The 21,682-nt window shown below is 41.0% G+C and overlaps 1 protein-coding gene across 1 annotated transcript in view; it reads right to left on the bottom strand.

Moving 5' to 3' along the window:
- The window catches only part of LOC117350166 (ER membrane protein complex subunit 3-like), a 59,600-nt gene that overhangs the window by 16,698 nt on the left and 21,220 nt on the right, over nt 1-21,682 (bottom strand). Inside the window, exons 3-6 of the mRNA XM_033924228.1 lie at nt 10,191-10,284; nt 9,941-10,045; nt 481-562; nt 268-347 (exon numbers count right to left, since the gene is read on the bottom strand). Of these exons, the coding sequence (XP_033780119.1) occupies nt 268-347; nt 481-562; nt 9,941-10,045; nt 10,191-10,284 (361 nt within the window). The remainder of the gene's footprint in view (nt 1-267; nt 348-480; nt 563-9,940; nt 10,046-10,190; nt 10,285-21,682) is intronic.

Below are 21,682 nucleotides of genomic sequence, written 5' to 3'. Positions count from 1 at the left end.
TAAGCATGTGGATATTATCTGTCCAGAACAACACACCTATTGCACTATAATTAATATCCTTAATGAAGGATAATTCAAATAAACATAGCTTTTGTAGAGGAGAGGGAAAATGGTTGCCCCTTAATACAGTTAGGGACCAGAAGAAATGGAAAAGTGGTTTATGCAAGGTGTCAGACAGTTGGTGCTGGGCAGGAAAGTAAATAGAGCTAGGGATGAGTCTGAGATGGTGAAAGATATGGCTGGATTAGCATAGGAGGAACTGGTTACCATTATCTTGTCCCAGCAGCAGCGTGTACATGCTGCGCAACCCAAAGACATTCAGGAAATACCAGGAGGCAGAACTCACCCTGCAATCCAAGAAAGAAAGACTGTCAAATACAGATTAAAGGAAAGACTTTGAGGCAGCTTCTCTCAGGAAATGCAGTTAATAGCCTTTACTACTGCTGTCCCCTCCTTCCAAGTGAGTCCCACAAGTCTTACCAGGAGGCATCAAGGGAGAGCAGCTCAATTCCACGCTGTAACATGGGCTTGAAGCGCAGTGTTAATGGAAATGGGACTTTAGCTGAGGAAAAGAAACAAAGACATGTGATAGTTGAACATATCCATGCTGATCATACATACTACATGCCAATCCCTTGTTCCCCCCACCAATCTCAACTTACCCTCTTACAAATCACATCCCTTGCCCTCAACTCCAAATCTGAAGTGATCATCCATAATCTACCAATGCTATTAAAAATGACTTGAAACATGTAAGGCTTTAGATGTTCTCCAGAGGATCAAGTTGAAAACTGCCATATCATTGCATAGTTAAAACTCATTTATCTTCCAAAACAAGCAGATTATGCTGTCCTCACAAGTGGATGACATCTGATAGTGCTAGATATGGGGGAAAAAAATAAATAACCTAAGAGCTTTCTAGAGTAGTTGCCCACATGTGTGGGACCATTCATAGTTCATTTTTCACAAAGCTTTCAGAATATAATTTTTTGTCACCAAGACTTCAAAAACATCTTCTTTGGATTGGGTTTTCTCACAAATCCCATAAGAACATAGAATACTGAATGTCCATTAAGCTCTGCATCCTGTCTCCGACAGTGACCAATCCAGGTCACAAATAACTGGCAGGATTCCAAAGAGCCACTCAATTTTGGGAAAGCTGCAAGCACTAAAGAATGAAGACCACCAAGAGTTTAGAGCTCCTCCTGACAAAACAAGGGGCACACTGAATCTTTACCTCTCTGTTTCCACTGAGGGATTTTCCTTAGTGCAGTCAACAATGTAGCAGTTTAGGATCCTTAGGAAGTGGTCATCTTTTGATGAACTGGGTAGAGCCCCCAGTTTCTTTTTGTGCCCATATATGTACAGGTTTCCTCCATAGCCACAACAGCAAGTGGTTCTGGTGGAGTAGCTGCTGGAGGAAATGAAAGCTGTGTTCTTCCATGATAGTGACTAGGGAAGCTCAACTGGGCTTACACTGTAGCAGTTACTCAGAATGCCAAGTGACCAATACGAGGCAGTGAAGATTTGTTTGTACAGTACCACTAGCTCTTGAAGGAGCTTATGGAAATCAGAAAAATGGTCAACTCGGGATTTGGCAGGGACAAACAGCCTATAGAGTCAGACTAGGATGGATGTTATGGGCTAGCAAGCTGAAAACTTGCAAGCCTCTGATTCTGCTTAATTGGGACAAACCTTTGAACTTTCCTAGAACTGTCTTTGATCTCTCCCAGGGAAAACTATTCCCCCCCTATGACAAGTATCTGCATTCCCTGGCCTAAAGGAACTGCAGGGGGTAAAGAAGATGTGAAATCTGTGCAAGTTTCAGCAGCTTCTTGGATGTTTCCGAGTTACTAGACCAATCAAGACAAGTCATAGCTGACCTGGAATAGGCTCGCAATAGGCTCCTCTACAAAAAACTTAAGACCTGGAAAACAGAACTAGAAGAAACAAAAGCAATCTATGTATAAGGGGAGTGCAGTATATCAAATGCCCCATACACTAAACTACAAAGACTGAAAGGCAATAGCACAACACAATGTGAAACCATAGTAGAGTAGGGTGTGGTGAGATTGGACAGAGCCCATAGGGTATTCCACCCAAAAATACTAAGAGACAGTGATATGTGTTCAGGATTTTCAGACCAAGGAAAAGATTACAGCTAAGATGAGAGCCATACATTCTCTCAAATTTATTTTAACATTGTAGAGGAAGGAGGAGCTTAAAATATCACTTCTAAGCTGCAAGAAGAAAACAGTAAAGATAAATGGCTTTTCCTATTTGGTTTGGCCTTTTCAGTGATGGAGAAAAAATACAAAGTCTGCAGCCAGGAGGCAGCAGTAAAAGCTATGAGAGAAAGGAATCAAAAGAATGGATGCTTTGATCCAGAATAGTAATGCAGAGGATATAGAGGTGACATGCTGGATTGCAAAGGAGGTTAGAAAGGATAGTCGAAGCTAAAGCCAGGGAGGAGATGGTGGCATGGACTTTCCTGCACAAAGGGAAGAAAAAGGGTGTGAAATCTTTTTAAGGACTCCAGAGGACTGCAAGGAGATCAAAGCAGGGCAGTGTACAATAAATATGGGTGGCAAGGAGTAGTTGTGTAAGAAAGATAGCTTGACTATTCTCCGAGTCAAAAATATTTCCTCCTATTAGCTTTAAAAGTATTGCTCTGTAACTTCATCGAGTGTTCCCTAGTCTTTGTAAATCTTGATGCAATAATTAAAAAAACAACGATCTACTTGTACCAGTTCTACACCACTCAGGATTTTGTAGACTTTAATCATATCTCCCCTCAGCCGAGAGGAGTTTCATCCCCTTTATCTCTTGGTCGCTCTTCTTTAAAAACTTTTTCTAGTGCTGCTATATCTTTTTTTGAGATAAGGAGACCAGAACTGAACATAATACTCAAGGCGAGATCATACCATTGAGCGATAGAGGCATTATAACATTCTTAGTCTTGTTAACCATCCCTTTTCTAATAATTCCCGACATCCTGTTTGCCTTCTTGGCTGCTGCCACACATTGGGCAGAAGGTTTCAGCATATTGTCTACGATGACACCCAGATCCTTTTCTTAAGTGCTGACCCTCAAGGTGGTCCCTAGCATCCAATAATTATGATTTGGATTATTCTTCCCAATGTGCATCACTTAGTATTTGTCCACATTGAATTTCATCCTGTCATCTGGACGCCCAGTCTTCCAATTTCCTAAGGTCTTCCTGCAGGTTTTCCAGAGTCTGCATGTGTTTTAACAACTTTGAACAGTTTAGTGACATCTGCAAATTTAATCACCTCGCTCGCAGTTCCAATTTTTAGATCATTTATAAATAAGTTATATAGCACCGGGCCCAGCACAGATCCCTGCGGCACACCAGTATTTACTCTCTTCCACTGAGAAAAATGGCCATTCAAACCTACCCTCTGTTTTCTGTCCGATAACCAGTTCTTAATCCACAATTGAACATTGCCTCCTATCCCATGACCCTTTAATTTTCTCAGGAGCCTCCCATGAGGAACTCTATCAAAAGCCTTCTGGAAATCCAGATACACTAAATCAACGCTTGCTGTTATCCATGTGTTAATTCACACCTTTCAAAGTAGTCAAGCAAGATCTCCCTCGGCTGAACCCTTGCTGACTCTTGTCTCATTAAATCATGTTTATCTACAATGTTCCACAATTTTATTTTTTATATATTTAAATGTGTTTATTATAACAAAGTACACAAATTAACAGCAGAATACAACCATTTTTTTAGTATAAGAGCACAAGAAACAAACCCCCTACCCCACCTCCACCTCCATCTCCCCCCCTACCCCTCCCCTACCAACACAACCTAAGAGAGGCACAAAATACAATTGCATAGAAAATGAATCGCGTATTCAAGAGACAACTCCACAATTTTATTTTTTATAATTGTTTCCACTATTTTGCTCAGCACCGAGGTCAGGCTTACCAGTCTGTAATTTCCCAAATCTCCCCGGAACCCTTTTTAAAAATTGGCATAACATTGGCCACCCCTACAATCTTCAGGTACTACAGACGATTTTAATGACAGGTTACAGATCACCAACAGCAGATCATCAATTTCATGTTTGAGTTCTTTCAGTACCCTGGGATGTATACCATCCAATCCAGGTGGTTTATCGCTTGTCAATTTGGCTTAGTACGTCTTCTAGGTTCACCAAGATTTCTTTCGATTCCTTCGCCTCATCACCCTTGAAAACCATTTCCGGTTCAATTAGATTTCTTACATCTTCTTCCATAAAGACTGAAGTAAAGAAATCATTCAATCTCTCCGTTACGGCTCTATCCTCCCTGAGAACACCTTTTACTCCTTGATCATCCAAAGGTCCCACAGGTTCCCTCACAGGTTTTCTGCTTTTGATGTACGTAAAAAAATTGTTACTATGAGTTTTTGCCTCTTTGGCAAGTTGTTTTTCATATTCTTGTTTAGCTTTCTTTATCAATGCTTTGCATCTAACTTGCCAGTGCTTATGTCTCTTCTTGTCTTCATTGAGAACCTTTTTCCATTCTTTACATAAGAAGTTGCCTCCACTGGGTCAGACCAGAGGTCCATCTCGCCCAGCGGTCCGCTCCCACGGCGGCCCATCAGGTCTATGACCTGTGAAGTGGTTTCTGACCACTTCTATAACCTACCTCTAGTTCTATCTGTACCCCTCAATCCCCTTATCCTCCAGGAACCTATACAAACCTTCCTTGAACCCCTGTAAAGTGCTCTGGCCTATCACATCCTCCGGAAGCGCGTTTCATGTGTCCACCCACCATCCTTTAAAGGATGTTTTCTTGACTGTAATAACATCATTCACTTTGCCTTTAAACCATGCCGGTTCTCGTTTTCTCTTCTTTTCACCTTTGTTAATATGTGGAATACATCTGATCTGCGCTTCCATGAACACTTCTGACCAACATACCAACATACCCTTTTAGCTTCTTTTTAACCATTTTCCTCATTTTATCATAGTCGCCCTTGCGAAAATTAAATGCCGCTACAGTACATAACAAGATTTGCCGCTGCTGGGTCAAACCAAACTAGTGGTCCATTGTGCACAGCAGTCTGCTCAAGCGGCAGCCCTTAGGTCAAAGACCAGTGCCCTATTTGAGTCTAGTCTTACCTGCATATGTTCTGCTCCAGTAGGAACTTATCCAACCTTTTCTTGAATCCCTGAAGGGTGCTTTCCCCTATAACAGCCTCTGAAAGCATTCCAGATTTCTACCACTCTCTGGGTGAAGAATTTCCTTACGTTTGTACGGAAGCTATTCCCTTTTAACTTTAGCGAGTGCCCTCTCGTTCTCTTCACCTTGGAGAGAGTGAACAATCTCTCTTTCTCTACTAAGTCTATTCCCTTCAATATCTTGAATGTTTCGATCATGTCCCCTCTCAATCTCCTCTTTTCAAGGGAGAAGAGGCCCAGTTTCTCTAGCCTCTCATTGTACGGCAACTCCTCCAGTCCCTTAAACAATTTTGTCGCTCTTCTCTGGTCCCTTTCGAGTAGTACTATGTCCTTTTCATGTATGGCGACCAGTGCTGGATGCAGGAATCTGTGGGAGCGTACCATGGCCCAGTACAACAGTATGATAACCTTCTCAGATCTGTTTGTGATCTCCATCTTAATCATTCCTAGCATTCTGTTTGCCCTTTTCACTGCCACTGCACATTGCATGGATGGTTTCATTGACTTGTCTACAAGTACTCCTGGGGGCTCTCTCCGAGTATAGCACCGGACATCCTGTATTCGTGCATATGATTTTTGTTACTGACATGCATCGCCTTGCACTTATCCACGTTGAACCTCATTTGCCATTTCGCAGCCCATTCCTCGAGTGTGTTTATGTCTCATTGTAGGTCTTTGCAATCCTTCTGTGTCCTCACTACTCTGAATAACTTTGTATTGTCCGCAAATTTAATCACCTCACTTGTGCCAATTTCTAGGTCATTTATAGATTTCTTTAACGACATCACTCCAGTTATCAGCTCTGATTTGATCAGGTTATGATCACTGTTTCCCAGTGGACCCAACCATGACCTCCCGTACTATGTCCTGCATTCCACTAAGGATCAAATTTAAAATAGCTCCCCCTCTTGTTGGTCCCTGGACCAGTTGCTCCAAGAAGCAGTCATTTATGACATTAAGAATTTTACCTCCCTAGCATTCCCTGATGCAGCATTTATCCAGTCAATGTTGGGGTAGCTGAAATTTAAAAAAAAACAAAACAAAAAAAACAAAATCACCACACACACTTATCCACAATCAATATAGGAGACCAATCAAACACAATGCAGTTGCCAGAGCTAAAAGCTAAACAACTGTCTTGAATTCAAAAAAAGGGGGAGAAAAAAAGGCCTGTTAAGCTTCATATGGCCAAAAAAAACTCCCAGCTGGAAAATTCTTCAAACTGTTCTTTATTAAAGTCTCCAAAAAAGACAACTGCACACAGTAGCACAGCATAGATTAACCATCCTTGAAGCCAATGTCAAAAAATGAAATCAGTTTGCTCTGGCTCCACTCCGTCCTCCGTGAATCACTCACAGGCAAGGTTTGTCCATATAATATAATGGACATGTCAGTCTTAGTAAAAGAGGGGGTTTATAAGTTAATTACCCGAACAGAAAACAAAAAAAGGGTTCCACCAAAGAGATTCCACAAGGAAAACAGCAGCGCAAACACAAAAGAAACTGTGGAATTGATGATCCGGTCAGAAGCAATTGCTGCTTTTTATGGGGACGGGCGGGGATGGAGGTAATTCCTTGCGGGGATGGGTGGGGATGGAGAGAATCCTGACGGGGATGGAGAGGATCCTTGCGGGGACGGGCGGAGTAGGTGGGATTTCTGTCCCCGTGCAACTCTCTAACTGAGAACAGACTGTAGATCAAGGGTGTCCAACCTTTTGGCTTCCCTGGGCCGCATTGGCCGAAAAAAAATTTTCTGGGGCTGCACAAACACTAACACTAGCCGATGAACAACAAAAAAGATTGAGCAGGTCCCAAATCTGCAATCACTAATATAGAAGATGTATATATCTAATAATAAACCTTCATTAAAGGGACATTGTGGAGAGGAACCCAAAAAAGCAGTAATACTTACCCTGACTGAGTGATCCCTCCATGTGCACTACTGACACCTGATGAGCAGGGATGCGCGCTCCTGGTTCTCCCATTCACTTCTATTACAGCTACGGTGAGCGTCTTCAGGAGGTGAGCCTCATCAGAGCGGGGATGCTGAATCAGCTGTCAGCAGCGCACGTGGAGGATCGTTTAATCAGGATAAATATTACTGCTTTTTTGGGCCTCCCACTTTGAGCTTAGGCTCCCTTAAAATGAATATCTCCCCTGCTGTAGCTAGTAGGGATCCCCAAGCCTCACCAATCGACGGCCACCTCCTCCCCTTCCAACTTCCCAAGTTCTGCAGCTGGTAGCAATATTGCAGAGCTGCTGCCTTCCCTCCTCCCCGCCCCCCTTGGCTTTCATGCATGCATTAAAGCAGTGGCAGCTTGAGGATATTGCCATTGGCTGCAAAGCTTGAAGAATTTGAGTTGCCAGACTGGAGGAAGATATCTTCAGTTGGCAGGGCTTGGGAATCCCCACTAGCTCAAGTATTTATAAAATTGCACTTGGGCGGGGAAAAACTTTGGTGCCCAGACACTAATTTTGGGCTCCAGTCCCTCCCTCAAATTAGCTGTATATGACAAGGCCACTGAATAAAAAATAAATTGTGATGCACATATATCCCAAAGCTAACATATTCCAGTTAATAAATTCAAAATAAAACAATTTTTTCCTACCTTGTTGTCTGGATGTTTTGTTTTCCCAGTCTTTCTTTCTGCTTTTTCTCTATCTTCAACTAATTCTGTTTCCAGTGTCTGCTGTCCAATTTTTTTCTCCTCTTCTGTCGTTCCATTTCCTTCTTATTCCTATCTCCAACGTATTGATTTTTCCCTTTCAGCTTTCTTAACTTTTTCTTTTCTGCCTCTGTCCACTCAAATCTTGTCTTCTTTCTCACCCTTCTTCTTTTTAAATGTTCATCTACCTCTCAATTTTCCATCTTCTCTCAGTCCCTAGCTCTCCCATTTCCCATCTCACTCCTTTCCCAGCCTCCCATTCTCTTCTATCTACTCCCCATTACCACAGTTCTACCACTGTACTCACTTCTCTCACTCGTCATCTCCCTTTTGACCTCATCCACATGGCTCACCACTTTCAGAATCCCTGTCCCTCTCTCCACTGGTCAGGCTATAATTCCCTGTCCCTTTCTTTCTATCCCTAGCACCAGCTCTCTTCCCTCCTGCCCTTCCATGGTTCCATCTCTCCTCCTCCTCTATCTCCATGATCCAACATTTTGCTCCCTCTTTTCTGTTTTTCTTCTCTCCCCCCTTGATGCTGAACAATGAAATGGAGAAAAAAAGAGAGATGCTGCTTCTCTCTGCCTTCCATCCACAGGCCTAACATTTCTCCATCCCTCCCATCCCTAGATCCAATTTCTCTCCCTTTCTCTTCCCAACTGCCCCCCATCCCATCTCTCCTCCTGTCCGTCTGCCTCCCTTCCCAAGGTCCACCATTTCTTCCTTTCTCTTGCCAACAGCTCTCCCTTCAAGTATCTCTTTCCCTCTTCCTCCACACCACCCCAGGTCCAACTTCTCTCCCTTCAGACCATTGCCCACCATCTCGCTCTCTGTCCTCTGTTTCTGGCCCCATAAGCTCTCCCCCCAGGGCCCAATCTGGCACTTCTTTTAATACCCTCCCCCTCACCAAAAATCCCCAACATCCAGGAGGCTTCCTCGGCCCAGCATTTTCTCCCTCTTCTCTTTGCACCCATGCATCTCTACCTCACTCCTCTCCCACCACCATGTCAATAATTCTCTCTCTGTCTCCATCCCTCCTCTCTCTGCCCAACAGTTCTTTTTCTTTATCTCCCCAACTGCACCATCTCTTTCCTTCTCTGACACTCAATTCTCCCTTTCTATTATCTCTCTCACATCTGCATCTCTTTCCCTCACTCCCTCCATTCTTCCATCTTATGGCTCATGCTCCCCTCTATCTTTCCCTTCATTCTGTGTCCTAAATTCATGCCCCTTCCTCCTTCCTTCCATCATTTTTCCTAAGTTTATGCTCCCTCCCTCTCAAATCTCACGCCCTTCTCCATTTCTCCCTTCTGGGCCACGGGTGTTTACCTTTTTCCTGCTCCCTCCTCCGTCTTTCAACGTTCACTCAAAGCCGTGGGCAGCGGCTCCTACGTGCCTCCTGTGGCTGATCTGGAAGCGTTTCCTCTGACGTCAAAACATCAGAGGGAACGCTTCCAAATCAGCTGTAGGAGGCACGTAGGAGCCTCTGCCCGCGGTTTTGAGTGAACGCTGCAAGATAGAGGAGGGAGCCGGCAAGACGTTAAACAGCTGGGGGTGGCAGAAGGAAAACACCGCATTGTCCTCAAGCGCTAGTGGGGCCACATGCGGCCCGAACACCCCTGCTGTAAATGGAAATGCACAGCCCACTTCTACTACAGCCAAAAGTCAATGTCTCAGTCTCCACCTACTGGCAAAGGTGTGTAAACCCATCTTTTTCTGTATCGGTCTGGAGGGACGCTAAAGAACTTTTGTTTATATTTTCTGCAGCGTAGGTAACCCCTTTCTGAAGACTAATATTCTACTGTTGCTGACGACCATAGTAAGCCCTTTGCTGTAACTGAAACTAGTAGAGACCCAAAGGTTTGTGGGAAGGCCAAGAAAATGTCCACCTCTGAAGTTAAGACTGCTTTCAAAAGCTATAACCAGAGCCTTTATTTAGATGCTCCTTCAAACCACTCCAAATTCAGTACAGCCTCCTCAGGCAAGTGCAGTCTCTTCAACTCCTGCCTTCCCTTCTGTTGCAAGTTCATCTAGTGGGGAATTTGATCACCACCCCCTCCTTCATCTTTATGGCACCTACTTGTCACGAAGCCAGAGAAAGCCCAGTTGATCCAGCCTCCAATGAGAATCATGGGAAGAACATTAGTTAGATTCCCCTTCATCATATCCATGACCATAGAAGGATCTGTAACAATAAAAGAATGTGAGAAAATAAAGGGGCAGAAGAAATATTTGCAGAAAATGTACATGCCAGAGTGAGCTCACTAATCACAGAAGTGATTGCCTCTCCACTTATTCTCTTTGCTCCATATCTTCTCTCAATCACTCACCTGTCATTGGATTCTTGGGGGTTACTTTTCTTTTTGTCTTCTTGAAAAAGCCAGTCTCTGCATCATTGAAGTAATGTTTCCGCATGACAAAAGACTGTTGGGGGGAGGGGGAGTGCAGCAAGAGACAGGAGTAAGAGAATGAGGAAGCCAAAAGCAAGAGTGAGAGAAAAAAAATGAAGTGAGAAAATAGAGAAGGAGGTTTGAGAGGGAGAGAAAGAAAACAAAGAGAAGAGTCATTAAAGATCCAAAAAGGGCACTAGCACTGCTTCTGAAAATATATTCACTAGCTCCTTTATTTTTAAGAGGAGCTTTGGTTCTCCAGGCTTCGATGAGGATGAGTGACAGAGCATTAACCTCCCCATATTACACACATTATTACCAAAATCTACAATAGGATACCAATGGTGTAGAAAGGGTAGAAAGCATCCAGGGCTGTGGTGCCCCTCCCCCCTCAGCACCACACTTGCTCCCTTTCTCGCCCCGTACCTCTTTAAATCTTTGCCAGTGCAAGCAGTTTCTAAAGCCAACTCTATCCTGTTGGCTTTCCTTCTGACATCACTTCCTGGCCCTGTGACCTGGAAGTGATTTCAGAGGGAGCCAGGCTGGTGCGAACAGCAAGACAGAGTAGTTGCTCATGCTGGCGAAGATTTAAAGAAGTACAGAGTGGGGGTGGGGCCAAGAAGTGTTGGCATCCCCTCCAAGATGGCACCCGGGCAGGTCCCCCCTCCCTTACTACGCCACTGCCTGATGCTGTGGATAAATTATTTCAGTATATCATGCCACCATCTAATCAAAAAGTACTTTGAATACATGTGGTAGCATGATATACTGAAATAATTTATTACCTGAATGTTTTATATAAATTTTTTGTATGCCCAAGTTTTGTGTGATACTGTGGATAACATGAGGAAGGATCTAGTAAAGGTTGAAGAATGATCTGAAATTTGTTAACTAAAATTTAATGGTAAAAAAAAAAAAAAATACAGGGTTATGCGTTTAAGCTGCAAAGCCCTGAGGGAATGGTACAATTTAAGGGGTAAAGAACTTCTGTACCCAAAAAAGGAGCAGGACTTAGGTGCGATTGTGTGCAATGGTCTTAACATAGCCCAATATGTAAAGGTAATGGTGAAAGCTAGAAGGATGTTTCAGTGCACAGAAAGACTAGCCAGTAGGAAAAAGGAGGTGATGATACCTCTGTATAAGACTCCAATGGACCTGTACAATTTGGAGACCACACCTTTAAAAAAAATAAACAGGATAGAAAGTTTGTCCAAAGGGAAGCTATTAAAATGGTCAGTGGCCTTCCATACAGCCTATGGGGACACACACATATAGATCTCCACATGTATACTTCTAAAAGAAAAGTGGAAAAGGGCAAATATAGTAAAGACATTCAAATACCTCCATAGCACAAATGCACAAGAGGTGGGCCTCTTTCAATTCAAAGGAATCTTTGAACGAAGAGGCATAGGATGAAAGTGAAATAGAGACAGACTCATGTGTAACCTGAGGAAATACTTCATGGAAAGGGTAGTGAATTTGAGGTATGGCCTCCCAGCGAAAGTGATGGAAACAAAAACAGTAACTGAATTCGACAAAGCTTGCAACAATTACATAGGACCTCTAAGGGAGAGGAAGGGATAGTATATGGCATGGGTAAGCTATATGGTCTTTGTCTGCCTTCATTTTTCTCCGTTTCTAGGTTCTTAACCTCTATCAAAGGACAAGCTGAAACTTCTGGAACAAGGATTATATACTTCGCTTAAGCCAAAAATAGGCCATCCAAAGCAGCAGTAGGCACCCAAGTTCTTAAGATAGCCATTAAAACCCCTTGTCTATTTTGACCGTAATCTTTATTTCCTTTGAATATTGGCTTGCTACATTTATTTAGTTATTTTTATATCCTGTCCTCTCAGAAGAGCTCAGAATGGGTTTTTTACAAGATTCATAAAATATTTTGAATTGTGGGGGTGAAAATTCTGCACAAACTACTCCAATATAAACTATTGCCAGACAACTTCAACAAAGGAAAAAGGGGTTTGACAGATATTCCAATACTAAGAACATAAGAGATGACCTACTGGGTCAGACCAAGGGTCCATCTTGCCTGGTATTCTATTTTCATACGAGGTAAATTTCCAGCCCAAATCAGTTTCAGGGACAAAGGGGATGATGGTTTAGATGAAACATGCACAGATTTCTTACTAAAGAGTAGTAGATAACTGGAATAATTCCACACAAGCAGCAGCAGTGGTGAAAATTAGTGCTATTTAGGTGTTAAACATGCAATTGTGTAAGCTAGCTGGTATACTATATCTGATTTTCAGGAGGCATTGAGAAAAGAGAAGCAACAAAATTTTCTCAATAACTAAGGTAGAAAATAGTAGGCTTTGTCCAAGGGTACTACTGTATTGCTATGCAGACATAAGAATAACCTTACTGGATCTCCCTTTTTTCATGCACACACTGGATCTGACTAATGGTCCATCTAGCCCAGTATCCCATCTTCACGAGGCCAATCCAAGTCACAAGTACCTGGCAAAAACCAAAATAGTAGCAGCATTCCAATATTCTACTGCCTGTGATACATTCTCTAGATAAGGTTGTTGGAACAATGGAGGCTTGGACATGTTTTCATAGGTTAAACCTTAACACAGACAAGGGTATTATTGATGGAGGGAGAAGTCGCCTACTGCAACTAGTATGATTAACAATGCAGTCTATCAATTGGCGCTTTCACTGAGACTGTTAGTTGTTGTGGTGAGTGGGTGTTGTACTGTTTAGCTACAAGCCAGTAAGTTGGTTCAATAGTCTTTGCGTTGAGTAATTTACAGTGTATTGACAAATATTTTGAAGAGGCCCAGTTTCGAGTTTTGGTATAGGCTTTATCCGTGAGAACATTGGATTACTGCAATGTTTTATACTTAGCATGTTTGTAACTGTTTTATCATAGTTGCCAGACTGTTCAAAACGCAGCCTTATGGTTAATCTTCCCACAGAATAAATTAGACCACAAATCTTTTTATTTCAAGATACACTGGCTCCCTGTTCAGGCACAAATTTTGTTTAAAGATTATTATACAAAGTGCTATATGGGTTTGCTCCCTCTGTTTTGACGAAGACGGTTAGGTCTCAGAGAGTCCAGGGTCTCTTTGCTTACACCAGGTTAGAGGGACAAAGAAGTTGACGCTGTTAAGAAGGTCTATTGATTTATTGGGCAGCTAAGTTGGATATTGAGGTCCCCAGAGTTTTATGAGGGGATGCTGAAATGTTCTCAGCCCAACCAAGAAGGGAATGATGTGGAGCCATGAAAATCTTACAAGTTATTCCACCTATTCACCCTTAATTGCAGGGAAATACTTTTAAAACCAATAGAAGGAAATATTTTTTCACTCAGAGAATAGTTAGCCTCTGGAACGCATTGCCAGAGGTTGTGGTAAAAGCAGATAGCTTTTTACCAAAAGTAGCTGGTTTTAAGAAAGGTTTGGACAAATTCCTGGTGGAAAAGTCCATAGTCGTTATTAAGACATGGGGAAAGCCTCTGCTTGCCCTGGATTGATAGAATGGAATATTGCTACTCTTTGGGTTTTGGCCAGGTACTAGTGACCTGGTTTGGCCACCATGAGTACGGGCTACTGGGTTTGATGGCCATTGGTCTGACCCAGTAAGGCTATTCTTATGTTCAACACACTGTAATCCTTCCAAAAAATACTCTTCGTTTCAAGTTTATTAGTTTTTAATATCCCGATCATAAAACGAATATCTGACCGGTTAACAATAAAATTTAAAATAGGTAGAAGGGAGAATAGTTAGGTGTATTGAATATTTAGAGTAAACATATATTACGTATACAGACAAACTAGAAAGTGAGGATAAGTGGGGAGGTGAGGATAAGTGGGGAGGTGAGGAAAAGTTACATAATATTAGAAGAAATGAGATAGAGGGAAGGGGTAGAACAAGAGGGATGAGGGTATATGGTAAAAGTGATATGCGCTGAAGAAAAGTTAGATTTATGAATTACAGGTAAACTGACCATAAAAGAAAGAAAAAGAGAAAAAAAAAGAATTAATAATTGGTGATTAAAATTTGTCAAAAGCGTCTTGAAATAGGAAGGTTTTGAGATTGGCCTTGAATTTTGGTAAATGAAGTTCATCGCGAAGAAATTGAGGGAGAGAATTCCATAAGGTGGGGGCAGTTATAGCGAAATTAGTTTTCCTAGTATAGTAGGATTCTTTTAAGGATGGAATGAAAATAAGTTTTTGGTCAGTAGATCTTAAGGAACGGGGAGAACTTTGGGGTATTAATAATTTATCAAGAAATAAGGGCAAGTGGGAGTGTTTGATTTTAAAAGAAAGCAGAATAATTTTATAAATTATACGGTGGGTGACAGGGAGCCAATGAGCTTCTTTAAGAAGAGGGGTGACGTGTTCGAATTTACCTATTTTGTAGATGAGTTTAATTGCTGTATTTTGTATGAGTTGTAAACATCTAAGTTCTTTTTGGGGTAGTCCATTTAAAAGAGAGTTACAGTAGTCTAAGTGGGAAATGACTAAGGAGTGAATTAGGATAGTAATCGAGTCGGTATTTAAGATTGAACTGAGTGAACGGATGATACGTAATTTGAAGAAACAGGTTTTTACTACTGAACTTATGTGGTCATGAAAGCTAAGCTCTCTGTCTAAAGTAACGCCTAGTAATTTTATTTTAGTGTCCATAAGTAATGGTGCAGATTTAATGTAAATTGTTCCTAATAATGTTTCAGATTTTTTAATGGGGAGAAGAAGGCCACAGGATTTATCAACGTTGAGTGAAAGTTTATTTGAAAAGAGCCAATCGCTTATAATATCTAATTTGGTGTTTAGTTCATTAATATCTGAAGGGTTTGAAGTGTTAATCGGATAAAGCAACTGTATATCGTCAGCGTAAGCAAAAATTGAGAATCCTAATGATTGAGCAAGAGAAAGAAGAGGGGAAAGAAAGATATTGAATAATAGCGGAGATAAAATAGAGCCTTGAGGCACTCCGAAAGTTTGAGTTACCGAAGAAGAAGTTTGGTTTTTTACATGAACTTTAGAGTTACGATCGTGAAAGTAGGATGTAAACCAGTTGAGAGCGTGACCTGTGATGTTACAATCTATTAATCTAGATAGAAGTAAAGAATGGTCTATGGTATCGAATGCTGCGGATAAATCAAGGGAAATTAGTATAACAGATTTTAGGTGATCGTGAAAGTAATGTATAGTTGTAATAAGCCCAAGTAATGATAATTCGGTGGAATGTGAAGTTCGAAAGCCGGTTTGATAAGGATGTAGGGCATGTGTTTGGTCAAAGAATTCTGACAGTTGAGAATGAATAATTTTTTCAGTGAGTTTAGTAATTAAAGGCAAATTGGCGATAGGACGGTAGTTGTTGGCTAAAGAGGGATCGGTGTTGTATTGTTTAAGTTTTGGGAAAATTAGAGCTGTTTTCCATGCATTAGGGACATAGCAATCGGAAAAAGACTTGGAAATCATTTCCCTTAAATAAGGACCGAAAAAAGAAAAAAAATTTTTGAGAAGTAAAGGGGGAAAACTTTCAGCAATGTTATTGGGGGAATTTATAGATTGTAGAGTGGTGAATAGTTGAGCTAGTGATGGTAATTTGAAATTAGAGAAAGAACTGATGGGTAGGGAAGTTAAGTCATTATTAGTTGGGACCGAAAAAGTAGGAAGTGAAGATCCAAGGTGAGTTCGAATAGTTTTGACTCTGGTGTCAAAGAATTGAGAAAGTTCATCGGCGGATGGTAAAGTTGAAATAGAAGGGGTGAGTTTTTTTTTAGAATATTTTGAAAGAGACTGAGCAATACTAAAGAGAGTGGATGAGTTATTAGTGGAAGAAATAAGATTAGAATAATACTCTTTTTTTGTCTGTTGAATGGTTTTTTTGTAGTGAGAAGCTTTTTCTTTATAAGAAAGGAGGTGATTGTTAGAGTGTTTTACGCCATTTGTTTTCGACCGAACGGACCTGTCGACGGAGGAGGAGCAAATTTACTCTTGATGTCTGGTCACTGAAATACTGCTCTCGCTGCTGCACTCGCCTCCAAATCACTCAAAAATTGCCACCCTTTCAAACTCTTTATGGATTGGAAACAAAATACTCAGATGAAGCAAGATCCGGTGAAAAAAAAGGGGGCGTGGCTTGGACGCGCATTCCGATGGTCGGGTAAACGAATAGCTCCATACTCAAAAGCTATAATTTTGAAATTACTACAAAAAAAAATCAAAATTCAAAAGAAAAATATCTAAATATTGAAAGACAATGACGTCTAGCAAACAGAACAAAAGCGATTTAGGAGCAGGAGGATCCGGTACAGGAAGTAATAAACGATCAAAACCGGAGCCAAGCATCACTCCTTCAAAAGCTCCACTGCCATCAGATGACAACCTCGATGTAATGGAAGAATTAAGACAAATTAAAGAAATTGTTCTGGACAGCAACAAAAAACTACAAAAAGCTATTGAAGATGCAGCAGCATTAACTAAAAGAGTGGAAGTGACGGAAAACAGAATAAACCTAATAGAGGATAACTTTGAACAACTTAATCTGAACGCAAGACAAAACAAAATCATATGGAAAGAGGTAGAAGAAATTAAAAAAGACCTTGAAGACAGCCGGAACCGTGAAAGAAGAAATAATTTAAGAATAATAGGAATACCGGAAGGGGTAGAAAAAAATAATCCTATTACTTTTTTGGAACACTTTCTACCTAAAGTGCTACCATTAAAATTTAAAACACCACTGGAAATCGAAAGGGCACACCGGATACCAACACAAAGGAAAACTTCACAAACTGGACCAAGGACATTAATATTCAAACTACTGAGACATCAACAACATAGAAACATAGAGAAACATAGAAATAGACGGCAGATAAGGGCCACAGCCCATCTAGTCTGCCCACCCTAATGACCCTCCCCTACCTTTCTCTGTGAATAGATCCCACGTGTCTATCCCATTTGGCCTTAAAATCAGGCACGCTGCTGGCCTCAATCACCTGTAGTGGAAGACTGTTCCAGCGATCAACCACTCTTTCAGTGAAAAAGAATTTCCTGGTGTCACCTCGTAGTTTCCCGCCCCTGATTTTCAACGGATGCCCTCTTGTTGTCGTGGGACCCTTGAAAAAGAAGATATCTTCCTCCCCCTCGATGCGGCCCGTAAGATACTTGAACGTCTCGATCATGTCTCCCCTCTCTCTGCGCTCCTCGAGCGAGTATAGCTGTAATTTGTCAAGCCGTTCTTCATATGGAAGATCCTTGAGTCCCGAGACCATCCGGGTGGCCATTCTCTGCACCGACTCCAGTCTCAGCACATCCTTGCGATAATGTGGCCTCCAAAATTGCACACAGTATTCCAGGTGGGGCCTCACCATGGATCTATACAATGGCATAATGACTTCCCTCTTACGGCTGACGAAACCCCTTCGTATGCAACCCATTATTTGTCTTGCCTTGGATGAAGCCTGCTCCACTTGATTGGCAGACTTCATGTCCTCATGTCCTCATGTCCTCAAGCGCTGGAAATTTGTCAATTAGCTAAAGAAAATAAAAATCTCAAATGTCAAGATTCAAAAATACATATTGTCCCTGATTTTGCGAGGGAAACTGCATTAAAAAGGAAAAAAATTTTAGATATGAGACCACAACTGAAATCTTTAGGGGCTAGATATGGGCTCCTTTATCCAGCAATAATGAAGATCACTATTGCAAATAAAACTCAGAATTTTACAGATCCAACAAAACTACAAGAATTTCTGGACCAATATGAACAACCCATGACATCCTAAACATCTTAATGGAAATCCTAATGAGAAAAATGAGTATGTATAAATCTGTTAATACTTTACTAAAATATTCACCATATAAGAATTGATTTTATTAATAATATGACTTACAGTTAAAATCTAGAACTTTGAAGTGGATTCAAAAAACAACGGACTGAAACTACATGTGCTGCAGCACACACATGGAACTATACAAAACCAACATTCTATGAAGGAAACAAAAGAAATAAAACAAACTTTATAAAAGTACATAAACTTATACTTTTTAAAGGAAAGTTTTATAAACATTTTGAAGAAAATATACTTACAGAAGAAAACGTGGATTAAATGGAGATCCGAATGAAAAATTTACAGAGAAGTAAATATGATAACTAAATATGGGAGTGGTTATATACAAACAGGAAATGTGATTGATGGACAGGAAAAATCTCCAATCACGCTGCTGGGGAGTTACAAAATACAAAACAAAAAGAGATTGGTCGACAGAGAGAATATCCTGTAAAAGGAAGTGCTTCCGTTTTGATTCTCTCTCTTAAAAGTCTCTCTGCAGATTATATTTCAAACTTTAATTAATTCCTACACCCCACCTTCTCCTTATATGTAAGAAACAGTGAATTATATATATCGAGTGATGCTTACTATTGAGGCAGACCGCTTACTCTCTTTAGATAGATTTGGAGAACATAGAGGTGACAGGGGACGTCGTACTTTTGTAAATTAAAAGAGTCCCAGGGAGTAGCGTCGCCTTCCACGGACAACCTTTTCACGACGAGCTAAATATGTAATGATAGGAGTTCATAAAAACTAATTAATAACTCCTCTCCGATTCTAAAATGTTGCTAAGTTTGTTATGAAAGAGAGGAGATTCAGTATGGAATAACACAGAATAAATCCAAAAAGACTGTGCTGTATGTAAGGTGTAACTGATTTTCTCCTTATCGAATACTGAACTAGATTCGAAGTTATTCAGCGCTTTTATTTCTCTGGCACTTTGACTGACGGGCTGTCCTCAATACTGACAAAAATAAAATCAATTCCCTAGTCAGGAAACATCTTCATTACTTGCTCTCTTAAGGGAATGATGAATATCTTGGAATATTTAGCAGAAACAATGAAAGAGGAATACTGAATCCTACAAGGTTGAATTGAATAAGCAACACAAAAACGTTTTTGGGGACAGAAATTGGAGAAAAGAAAAGAATCTAGGAGTCTTACAACTGGGAATTTTACCTAAATCTCTTCCTCACAACACAAATTGGAATAAAGGTTGAAAATAGACTGATTGCAACAAACATACCTATATAAAGACATTTTAAGACACACAGACTCCACTTCATGATCCACATAGTATTATTAAAATAATAATAATATTAGATATCAATATAATGAATGTAAAGTTGATTCTTGATAAATATATGCAAGATTGTAAATCTCATTGATAAATCTTATATAGATTTATCAAAAGATAAGATATTTTCTTATATAGATTTAAATACATTAACTTTTTATATAAAATTTATATAAGAAAAATATATATTTGCTAGATATATAGGAAATATATTAGATAAAGGGAGATAAATTATTAGTAGTAAATAAAGAATATTTTAACTTAGCTTGGGGGAGTTATTTTAACCTAACCTCATCTTGCGTACCCAAGTAATCATATTTAATAAGAGGGGGGGAGGGAGGGAAATAGGGATAAGGGAGGGAATGGGAAAGAAAGATATAAAGGAGATATAGAAATAATAAAAGGAAATTATAATTTATTAAGTATATTGGGAAAATATATTAATAAAAAACATTATATATCATTATATAGAAAATATATTATAAAAATTATAATTATAAATGTCTCTTAAAATAATATCTTTGAATGTTAATGGTCTAAATCATGTTATAAAAAGGAAAAAAGCATTACTGTTCTTAAAAAGGCAAAATGCAGATATATGTTGCATACAAGAGACCCACCTTTCAAACATTGAATCTAATAAGTTGACAGGTGGTTGGATAAAGCATTGTTTTTATTCAACAGCCATAGGGAAAAAAGCAGGTGTTGCTATTCTAGTGAATAAAAAATGCTCAGCTTTATTTAAATTAAAAGAATCAGATGTTCATGGCAGATGGGTAAAAGTGGAAATATGCATGGGAAATACAACCATGACGTTGTTTAATATATATGCCCCTAATTCAAAACAAAATGAATTTTTTAAGACTCTTCAACAACTGATCTTACCACTGGCTACTTCAAATCTAATAGTAGCTGGGGATTTTAATGCTGTTATGGATCCTTTATTAGACAAAAACCCAAGTAGATATATGAAATCGATGGGACTAGATAATTTGGTACAAACTTGTAATTTGACAGATACAGTGGTGCCTCGCATAACGGACGCCTCGCACAGCGAACGCTGCGCATAACGAACTTTTTGTCTTGCTCCCTATAACGAACTTCGTTTCACACAACGAAGTCGCCCGAGGGGCCCGGGGGGGGGGCGGAACTACTCTCGCCGCTTCCTAATGTGAGCCGGGAACAGCAGCACCCTCACCTTACCTCGGATGCCGAGTTTTCCGGCTTTCTTTTTCGGCCAGCCACACGCTTTCAGGGAGCAGCACATGCGCGCATGCTCTGTTGTTCAATCTTCTCCTCTGAGAGGAGAACATTGATCAACTCCAGCAGCTGCGCGTGCACAGCTTTTTGAGATCGTGCCGGGAGCCAGACCCGCTGATGCACAGCAGCAGTGAATATTGTGCAGACAAACTAACCTGCTGGTACAGCCGAAGAGGGAGGAAGGAAAACTGTTGAATTTCTTGGGGGAAAGATGAGGAGTTCTGGCCAGCAGGGGAGGGAAAGCTGGACAGTACGGGGGAGGAGCAGTAGGGAAGGCAAGAGATCACTGCCCTCTCCAGCCAAAATTTTCCTTTTCAGAGGGACCCCGACATGGCAGCCATTCTCACACACTGCCTGCGGCTGCCCCGAAGTTTTCCCTCTGCTGCAACTTCCCGTTTCTGATAGGGCAGATCGCCGCAAAGGGAAAGCTTCGGGGCAGCTACCGGCAGTTTATGAGAACAGCTGCCATGTCGGGGTCCCTCTGAAAAGGAAAATTTAGGTGTTTAATAAAGAAGTTTGGATCGCAGGGCCCCTTAGATCTATGCTCCCCCCTCTTACACCAGCCCTGGGACCCTTCTGACAGTTTCGGGCCCTAGGCAAGTGCAGAGCTGCACTCAAGTGGCTAAAGAGCCACATGCGGCTCGCGAGCCGCGGTTTGCCGACCACTGACCTAGGACAACTGGAGGGTCAGGTGATTTGCCTAGAGTCACATGGAGCTGCAGTGGGAACTGACCCAGTTCCTGAAGTTCTTAGCCTCCTGCAGATCGTGCGGCTGGGTGAGGGAGAAGGCTGGCAGGCTCTGCATGTGAGGTGAGGTGGAGGGAGGGAAATGTAGGGCTGCAGAACGAATTATTTTGTTTTACAGGTATTCTTATGGGACAACAGGGCTGCAGAACGAATTATTTTGTTTTACATGTATTCTTATGGGAAAACGCGTTTCACACAACGAACGTTTCACATAACAAACTTGCTCCTGGAACGGATTAAGTTCGTTGTGTGAGGCACCACTGTATTTGGCGAATACTTCATTTTAATGGACGGGAATTTTCTTTCTGTTCTCATGTT

The sequence above is a fragment of the Geotrypetes seraphini genome, chromosome 1 (genome assembly GCF_902459505.1).
Source record: "Geotrypetes seraphini chromosome 1, aGeoSer1.1, whole genome shotgun sequence".
In the NCBI taxonomy this organism is placed as follows: Eukaryota; Metazoa; Chordata; class Amphibia; order Gymnophiona; family Dermophiidae; genus Geotrypetes; species Geotrypetes seraphini.
The sequence above is the reverse complement of the archived record's forward strand: the minus strand, read 5'-3'. Positions and strand labels throughout refer to the sequence as shown.